Source organism: Pomacea canaliculata, linkage group LG4, assembly GCF_003073045.1.
Source record: "Pomacea canaliculata isolate SZHN2017 linkage group LG4, ASM307304v1, whole genome shotgun sequence".
Lineage (NCBI taxonomy): Eukaryota > Metazoa > Mollusca > Gastropoda > Architaenioglossa > Ampullariidae > Pomacea > Pomacea canaliculata.
The window spans coordinates 3,626,626-3,636,436 of NC_037593.1; the positions used below are offsets into that span (position 1 = coordinate 3,626,626).

General features: G+C 38.9%; 1 protein-coding gene across 3 annotated transcripts in view; it reads left to right on the forward strand.

Annotated features, from left to right (window-relative positions):
• LOC112561854 (phylloquinone omega-hydroxylase CYP4F2-like) overlaps positions 1-6,596 on the forward strand; it is a 9,509-nt gene extending 2,913 nt beyond the window's left edge. For all 3 annotated transcript variants that reach the window (XM_025234655.1, XM_025234653.1, XM_025234656.1), the window contains exons 3-13: positions 40-187; positions 1,601-1,773; positions 2,040-2,164; positions 2,664-2,726; positions 3,181-3,304; positions 3,604-3,745; positions 4,212-4,341; positions 4,808-5,003; positions 5,425-5,507; positions 5,739-5,804; positions 6,177-6,596. In XM_025234655.1, coding sequence (XP_025090440.1) covers positions 40-187; positions 1,601-1,773; positions 2,040-2,164; positions 2,664-2,726; positions 3,181-3,304; positions 3,604-3,745; positions 4,212-4,341; positions 4,808-5,003; positions 5,425-5,507; positions 5,739-5,804; positions 6,177-6,285 — 1,359 coding nt within the window. In that variant the 3' untranslated portion in view covers positions 6,286-6,596. The remainder of the gene's footprint in view (positions 1-39; positions 188-1,600; positions 1,774-2,039; positions 2,165-2,663; positions 2,727-3,180; positions 3,305-3,603; positions 3,746-4,211; positions 4,342-4,807; positions 5,004-5,424; positions 5,508-5,738; positions 5,805-6,176) is intronic.
• The last annotated feature ends 3,215 nt before the right edge of the window (positions 6,597-9,811 follow it).

A 9,811-nucleotide genomic window follows, 5' to 3' on the forward strand; every position in this document is an offset into this window, starting at 1 on the left:
TTTAGTACTAGCATTTTTTGTTTCCTTGTTATGTTTCAGTACCCTGGCCCCAATGAGAAAGGCCTGCAGTATCAACGGGAGATGACAGCAAAGTACCCTCGTGTTGGTTCAATGTGGTTAGGACCCTCTATACCTTTAATTTGGGTTTCTCATCCAGATACAGTGAAGCTAATTCTTAAAACTTCAGGTAATTCTTTTAAAAGTTACATACATTCGTAATATATAGGGAGGCTTGACAGTATGGTAACAGAGAGGCTATCGGTTAGCGCATGGGATCCAAACCTGAAAGTGCACACATAATTAGCCATTTGATACCTGTGTGACACAGTATACTTATGTTGACCCAGCTGTGGAGTGGGTACCTGGCTGTACACAGAAATGAGGAACATAAGGCAATGAATGAGAGATGGACACTGCTGTCACAAACATTGGCATTAAAACTACATGGTCAACTGACTACCTTTAATCTTATTCTTTATTCATGAAGTGAGGATATGTCCTTACCCATAGGCAAAATGGGAAACTCAAAGAAAAATGCCTTATCTCCATAGTTACAACATGCTGTCCAGATCCTGCAAATATTGCATTATGTTATTTTATCCTAGGTGATCTTTGCCACTATTTTATAACCATGGTCCCAGAGGTTAATCAACATCCATGGAGTCTTGATGCTGCTTTGTAACTGCAGACACAAGACACTTGCTCTCATTCTACTTGGGATCAAGGCACACTGTTATTTCATTAATAACCTTTAAGACCCAGAAGGTCGCAGGTTAGGGGCCTGCTTGGTTACCTGAACAGAAATCTCGATCCCTCTGCCTACCCAGCAAGTGCTTAGAAGAAATGGGTGCCTGTTGATCTGAAACTTATGGATAGACCCGGGTGGCTCCGGTTGAAGCCAGCTTTCTGCCATGTTGAAAGTCATACTTATATAAATTTCAGTACTTTTAATTCCTACTGCTGTAGTTTTGCACACTCTTTTGCATTTCCTTTGCTTTTTAAAACTTGTTGAGTTTTGGTCCTTATTAAATTTATGATGAGTTAGGTATAATAATAATAAAACTGTAAATTTGTAGAGTTCCATATCCAGGTCCAATGAACAGGCTCATGGCGCTATACTTAAAAAATAAAAAAAATATGCAACATATCATGCAACATTGTTATCTAGAGAATGCCAGATGATGTGAGTGATATCTAGTAAGTAGCATGCACAAATCATTTTAAAAAACTGTGATCCAGGCTGCAAATGTTCCTGTTCACACCAAAAGCCCAGTCATAGAGCAATAGCTTGCTTGTTTTTGTCTGCTCATTGAGTTCCCTGCAGATTGCGTATTTGAAAAACTGAAATGAGGATAAAAGCAGATCATCATATGACTGGAAATAGTTCTTGTCCTTAGAGTAAATCATTGGAGATAAGCTGGGAACCTAATGATCACATAGCAAATACTCTAGCTCTACCTTTTACATGCAGTGTCCTAGACATGGTTAGTCAATGTGTTTTCAAGTCCTTCTAATTTGGTGTTTTATTACTGTCATTAATGGATGATTAGATTTATCTGTTATCAGGTCCTAATTTCAGTTTCCTAATTGTTTTCATTAGAACCTAAGGCACAACGAATCTATCATCTGCTGGAACCTTGGATTGGCGATGGTTTGCTGCTGAGCAAAGGGAGGAAATGGGGACGTAACCGACGCCTACTTACACCAGCTTTCCACTTTGATATCCTCAAGCCTTACCTTGGCATCAAAAACATGGCAGCTGATGTTTTGCTGGTGTGTTTAGTTGCATGAATGTGTGTGTGTGTTTTTTTGTGTGTGTGCGCATGCACAGATGCATGTAAGTGAGGAAATTTAAATAGATGGAGATCAAATGTTCCAAAATTAAAAAAAGTGTTATTTGCTTTTTATTTTGAATTTGTTTTTGATCTGATATCTATTGTCCTTTTGATGCTACTGATATGGTCATTGTCTAATCCTGATGCATTCAGCTAGTCTGTTTATCTGTGTGCCTGTTAAGCTATTACTTATTCATCTTGCAGGATAACATAGGAGTTCATGCAGAAAAGGATGAATACTTTGAGGTATTTTCAGTCATCAGCAACTTTACCCTTGATGTCATTCTGAAGTGTGCATTTTCCTATGACACTGACTGTCAGAAAGTAGGGTAGGTATTGCATTAATTTTCTTTTTAAGCTAGTTTGTGCACATTATTGCCTTTTTTGAGCTTCATCAATAATGATAAACATGTGGTTTGATGCTTTATGCTGTGATGCTGCAAGTGCTATATAAAGGCAGCTCCACAACTTCTTCAACAAAAGATAACAGAGAGGATTCAGCCAATGAGACTGTATCAACTAAAACACCATACTTCTCTCCTTGTTGTAAATGTTTCTCTTACTTTCTTTAACATTTAAATATTGCGAAGAGTAATTTTTGTAGTACCTTTCATTTTAAGTTCAAATGAAATGTGTTTTCACTTACATAAATTTCAGTTAACTGTCATGAAATTGTTCATAACCATAAAGCACTTACACAAATCCATGTATTCTTTATCTCATTCAGGAAATTAGGTTGTGCCATTTGGCTGTGAATGGTCATGTACAAAAAGACTTTCTCATTGAAATTAATCTCTTTCAAGTTTGTTGACTTGCTCTGTGTTTCAGGAATCAGAATCCATATGTTCAAGCTGTTTATGCTCTCTCAGAAATGGCTGTCCAAAGATATTTGTGAGTGTTTTAAATTTACTGCCTGCAATTGTGCATTTGTTGAGATACAAAATAAGTCATTTTATTCAATTGAAACAAAAGAATGCATAGATATTATCAGTATTTTCATTTACAAACTACTCACTGGGTTTCACTTATGACCCCATCTTCTTTCAAAATGATTTTGCTGTGATTAGTTTTCTTAGTCATATAAATCTGTTTTCACAGATTGTTATGATAAATATTAAGTCGAATTGTGCAAGAAAACAATTACATGTACTGAATGAATATGAAATCATGTAAATAATATGTTGATTAGTTGAGTTAATTCCTTAGTGGAATATCTTATTTCATCTTCAGATGACAGTAACCATCAGCATACATTGTAACCTGTAGGTTTCCCTCTTAGTGAAGGATAGGCATAGATAATCCAATCAGTGATTACCGATTTTTTCTTTTTTTTTTTTTTTTTTAGTCAGCCTTGGTTTCACAGTGACTGGCTCTATTTTTTAACCCCTATGGGGCGCAAGTTTCGTGAAAACTGCCGTGTGGTGCATAAATTGGCTAATGATGTCATTAGCAAGCGCAAGATTACTCTGGTCAGTTGATAAAGTCTCAAATTCACTATTAATTTCATTTTTTTTTTTATTGCAAGCTAACCTTTAAGCTTTATCAATGGCAACATATTACATAACCCATTTCACAGATGTTTTCAACTTAAAATACTTTTATCTGATTCTATTTTATCATTAAAGTTTATATTGTTCAACTAATTTCTGTATGGCTTTTTCTTTATCTATTATCAGTTTCTACCTTGAGAAAAAATATTTAACATTGAAATATATTGCTCTCACTTTTCTGATCTCAGTATTATCATGGCATTGTTTATTTTTTAAAGGCCAATACACCAGTAAGAAAACAAGAGGTCAAAAAGAATTGCCTTGATTTTCTGGACATTTTGCTGACAGCCAGAGATGAGAATGGAGAAGGTCTCACATTTGATGAGATAAGAGCAGAAGTAGACACATTCCTTTTCGGAGGTGAGGGTTCACTTTAAGGAAATTGTGGTCTATTTTGTGCAAGAGAACTGTTCAAAAAAATTGGATGTTCCAAGAGATGTTTTCAGTAGTAATTGTGCCATTGGTTTGCTTGGTTTATTTTTGCAATAAGCACCTACTTGACCAGTTGAAAACAGATACTATTGTCATGTTCATTAAAGAGCTAAAAGTAGAAATGTTTGCTCCTTTAAAACTTGTTGAAAATGTCTGGTAAACACTGCACTTAAGTTTGCTTTTACACATGTGAAATCATTTATGCCATGACAGTCAAGAAAATGAAAGAGAAAAAATAATGAGCAAAGAATGTGGATGCTTAAAAAAACATAAGCAAGTGTGGGAGCATGCATTCACTCATTCACGTGCATGCTTACACATATAGACATATAGACACATCTCAAAGGATGCCTTAACTCAAAGTAATAAAATTGCCACAAACTCTTGTGAGCAGGGCATGATACGACAGCTAGCGCCATTTCATGGGCGATGTATTCTCTGGCTCAGCATGCTGATATACAGGCCACTTGTCAGGAAGAAATTGATGAGCTGTTCAAAGGCCGAGAAACAGATGATTTTCTGTGGTAAGGTTTGCCCTGATTCTTATTACATGTTAAACATCCTGCCATAATAGCTGGACTGCACCGGGTTGTCAGTTGGATGTTTAAGATTCTGTTAAACTTCTGGTTTCTTGTAATTTTAAGTAAATTTAGCTTTACAGATACCTGCATAGTCTTTTTGTGTAAATGTTACCAAATGTTTTTGTAGGACGGACACTTTTAATTCTTTTTCGTACTTTTGTTGTGGCTTAGGGTAGTAAACTGCAGAGTGTAGTAGCAGTCTTTTTTTTTACTGTTAAATCCTTAACTTTGTCAGTGTCATAAACTGTCCATGTCCATTAGCTAACATGCTCACCGGCGTATTTGCATGTGCAAACAAGCACCACACGTGCAGAAATATGCAGGCATATGTATATATACACACATATACACGTACACATCCTTCCCTCATAAGGTTTCAGATTTCATTACGTTTTTCATTTAATTGCAGGGAAGACCTTTCTCATCTCCCATACCTCTCCATGTGCATCAAAGAGGCTCTTCGCCTTCACTCTCCTGTCCCAAGCATACAGAGAGAGCTTACTCAAGACACAGACATTGATGGTCACATTGCACCTAAGGGTACTATAGTCATCATTGTCATTTACAACATCCACCACAATGCCACTGTCTGGCAGGACAGCTTGGTAAGGCACTGTCATTAATACCATTCTATTATCATCAGTCATTATCCTTCGAAATATCAAAGTTTGTTACCCTGCATGACCTTTAGAAAATCAGCGAAATAACCTTTTAACTAGCTGGGTGGAGCCTGAGCACATGAGCTTGTGCTTGTGCCTAAGGTTTTATATAGATGTGTATGATTAGGAAGAGGTAGCGATGATACACAGACCTACCATGATGAGTGATTAAACACTGAAAAGTAATATAGTAAACCTGGTAAATGATTCAAACAGCAGATCTAGAAGTGATTTGGTGACTCCAAACTCAGTAAAATGGTATAACCTAGTTGCTATTATTAAAATTGCAGATGAGGCCATTATGATTTTAAGTTCAGCGTTCTGTTAACTTTTTCCAACTTTTTTTTTTTAATTCGCTTTTTTACAGGAGTTCCGTCCAGAGAGATTCACTGAAGAGAATATAAAGTCCCGCAACCCTTATGCTTTCATACCATTCTCAGCTGGGCCAAGGTACATAACACAATGAGCTGTTCATTTTGAATTTCTGTTAAGGTGTGATGATACTCTGTTGTATCCAATTAATAACTCATGACATGGGAATCTACAGAGTTAGCATTGATGGCACATAGACAACTACTATACAGTGATTATAAGTTTACAAATATTGGCAACACTAATTGGCCAGCTGTCTAGGATATACTAGTGTTTCAGTCTCCTTACAAAAAATGTTTCTGATTTCAGGAACTGCATTGGCCAAAATTTTGCTATGGATGAAATGAAGCTTGTTCTTGCAAAGATATTGCACAGGTGAAATTTTCCATCCATTTAAATTTAAAGATATGTAGCTTGACATTTTAATTTTTGTCATCTTTTCCATACCCATGAATTGAATTTTTTCTCTCTCTGAAAGTGTGAAAGAGGAAGAATAGAAAGAATTGTTGTCTATATTACTCTGTCTTGACATATTTCTCATTTAATTCTTTCTCTAAATGAGAGAGAAGGCAGCAGAGAAAGTAGAAAAGAAAGAAGTGTTGACAGTTGTCTCTATCACTCGTACTGACGTGTCTTGGTTTTATGCATTAGCTTAAATGCATATTTATTTTAGTTTTGCACAGTCATGTTTGAGATTCTGATGCCATATTCCAATAATTATTTACCAGTATATTTTTCATGTCTCAGATTTACTCTAGTGGCTGATCCTGACCACAAAGTTGAGAAAGTTGAGTCACTTGTTATGAAAGCCAAAACAGGCATTCAGCTGAAAGCCATCCCACGAAAACAAGCATGAGCCATATAGGATGACAGCATCTGCATGCTCCCACAGCGCTACATGGCCAACTATTTCCAGAGGAAAGTCAAAGAGTGCTATGAGACTACTTCAAAAATTAGATTCTCTTTTTAAAATAATTCAAAAGCTGATACAATAAATGCTTACTGAGTTGTTTAGTTGTGTAGATGTGATTTTTTTGGTTGTAAATGACATGGACACCATTGCTTGTGACAAGTATTTGAGAAGACAATCAAAGATAAATGGGATCATTTTTTGAATCTGTTGCCTGTGTGAAATGTGGAGTAATGAGATGATTGCACAAAGTCCAATGGTACTGCGTTACTGCCAGGGCCGCCGAGAGACAGCCCGGGCCCCGGGACAGACGACCTCTCCGGGCCCCTTGTACTTGTGATCGTAAATTATTTTCCCAGTATATAATGTATGTTTACAATTCGAATCTCAATATCTACACTTCATTCAGTAACGAAATATAGACTGCAAACAGTAGGACAAGTGCACTAGGATCTGCATCACTACTTGAACATAAAGTTGTTTACATGCGAGTGGTTAGTAAATGAGGACAAATGATGTTAAAGGATCAGACTTGTAGCACCCCGCTCCACAGACCCCCCCCCCCCCTTTAGTAAGGACTGTTACGTCAGCAGCGATGTCAAAACCTCGACAGATTAGAACAACGAGTAGATGTATCACATCGCCTTTTGTTGTAAGTGCTGCGCTTGTGTACTAAGCTCACTGACGTGCAAGGAAATGTTCTATATGTATATGTAAGTGATTTATACTTCTACATGTAAAGAGGAAGAACCGAAGAAGTAAATGCCTAAACAAGTCTTCATCGAGTGTCGTTAACAACCTCATTAAAAAAGTGTTTGCTGCGACGAACAGCAGAGCACATCAGTTATCATTTTTATCAACTTACATAACAAACACGCAGCACCTATCGAAAGTCCCTTCCTATATTATTCCTTTAGCAAAACCGCACGCGCGCGCACACACACACACACACACAATAACTACACACACGCATGCTGTTACACGTAAACAAATATCTGAACTGAACTGTCGCCTTCAGACTCTTTAAAGCAGAAATTTTGAATTCATCCAACTTTTTACGAAGCATAAACTCGGTCGACTTCAACCCATCAGTCACTAGCCGTTAAAAATACCTGCTCAGTTTTAGAAGACAAAGCAACTGTTTTAAAGACTAGTTAGCTAGTAAGTGTTAATACTTTTAATATTTAAGGAGATTAGAAGGTTTTGTAAAAATGACAGAAAAATAGAAATGTTTAGCATATTTTAGCTCAATCGTAATAGTTCATAGAACAAAGTTATACTGTACTAATATTGTCATTTTACCTGCTGACTAAAAACTTTATGAGCTTTTCTCACAAACTTCATTATTGTCAGTCAATTTGAGACGCTAGTCACTCTCAATGACACTGATGTTCCTGCCTTGTCAAATGCTATTTACCAATAAACTCGATTACTATACTGTATGGTAGTGTGCGACATCGCAGTTAGGTGGATGGAACATAGCACGCACACAGGGAGGGTGGAGGCTGGCAATGTGGGGGTCGGGTGGTCGCTGGCCGGGTGACAGTCACGTGACAGAGGGAGAGCTGGAGGGAGTCTGTTACGACTGTAGCGGTAACTTGGCTCGTTTAAAGATCTGAAAATCTGCGGTGTCACACTTTCCTGTACAAAGTCACTTCAGTCATCCGTTGAACAGAGGAATAGAACACGTATACAGCGGCTCACACTGTAATATTTCTCAGTATTATTTCAATGTTCAACAACTCAACGTTATAACCACATAATCAGCGGACTGCCACACAGGCTACTTACATTCTCTTACTTCCAACTCACACAAAGTACTACTTCCAACTCACACAGAGTACTACAACTCAGAAAAAATCGAATAACGACCACCTAGGTCTACCCCAGCTTTTTTTATAGATCCCTTCTAAAATGCTAAAAATACAAAATAAAAAAAAATATTTAAAAAATATATAAAAAATTAAGACGCAGTACGCCCTGACCTTGACATCGCCACTTCCGCCAAGGCCCCGTCAAACTAAGAATACTCAATTTCGTAACAGAGTCGACTAGCGACGGGATGCAGGTGCGCGGATGTGGTTGGGAGGGGTGGAGGATGAAGAGGCGAGGGGGAGAATGAGAGGAGACAGCTAGCGCCAGCCGACGATTCTTGAGAGCATAGGACTGACAAGTAACTTGAGCAAATAAAGCCGTTTGTACGAACCCTCGCTACTATGCCACTTTTGCTCGGTCCCGGTAGGTGGCATAGTAGCGAGATTTGACTGTATACAGCATCATATATGACAGCTTCCTTGAAGACAACTAGCGCACAATAAGAAAGATTCCGAGGTGGCTTTGGGGGACAGATGGTGGGTAGATAGTATCTCCGTTTTACCGGGGGCTTCGTCGGCTAAGAGCAAAAGAAGGTCGGAGGCCGATGTGTTATTACAGGGCGATGCTGGTACATCGCCGGAGGTCGTGCGATCGTCCCACACCTTTAGTTACAGTAGTCCGAGTCCTCCCCTTTCCGGTGACATAACTCTCCTCCCTACCTCTATCCGGGCCATCCACCCACCGTGCGAACACTGTCTCTACACTTAAATTACCTTTCTCATGCTAGCCTCCTCTTTATCATCCTCCTCCAGCTCCAAACTTCCCGCGACACCACCGTGATCAATTTATAAGTCTAAATATTTGCGGGACAGCAGTTTTTTTAAAATGTTTTGCAATAATGTGTTCTATTTTGCTGGCTGCGATAGTATTACAGGATAAAATAGCCTCATTGTATCAAGGATCTACTGTGTAGACTAATGTAGTTGTTTGTTTGGTGATGGAGATACGGTTAAAAAAAGTCTCAGTGTTGCTTAGTAACTACGAAAAAAAGCAGCCTTGATGTCTCTCTCTTACAGGCTGCAGCGCCAGGGGCGGGCCCCCACCATGTCGGTTCACAGAGTGCACACATCAGTAACATACCTGCCTGATCTCCACTGTTCATTCCGATTTGCTTGCAGGGCCCGCCCCCTCCTCCATTCTCCCCCCTCCCGTAGTGGCACCTGTAGCCAGCAATCTCATGGCACGAACGTTCTTCAGGGCGGTTCACACGCGATAAAATCTTTGGTGTCCAGCGGCCGTCACCTCTTGGCTTGTCCAGCGAGAATATGATACCCGCTGACTACACTTCTCACGACAGGCCCCAGCACCCCGAAATTGTATTCTACAGACTTGAAACTCAACTTCTGCATGTGTAATGCTTGGGTGTTCTGTCCTTAGACCTTTCTTTAAAAGAAAAAGAAAAGGAGAAGAAGAAAAAAAATCCACTGACCAAGGCCGGGCCCCCTTGACAGCCGCGGGCCCGGGTACACCAGACCCCCCTGTCCCCCCCTCTCGTCATGCCTGGTTACTGCTTCATATTAAAGATTCAACAAACAGGTTTTGTTTTGCTAGTGGGTAAAATCATTATTGTCTGTTGAATTAATATGTAAAGCAATAA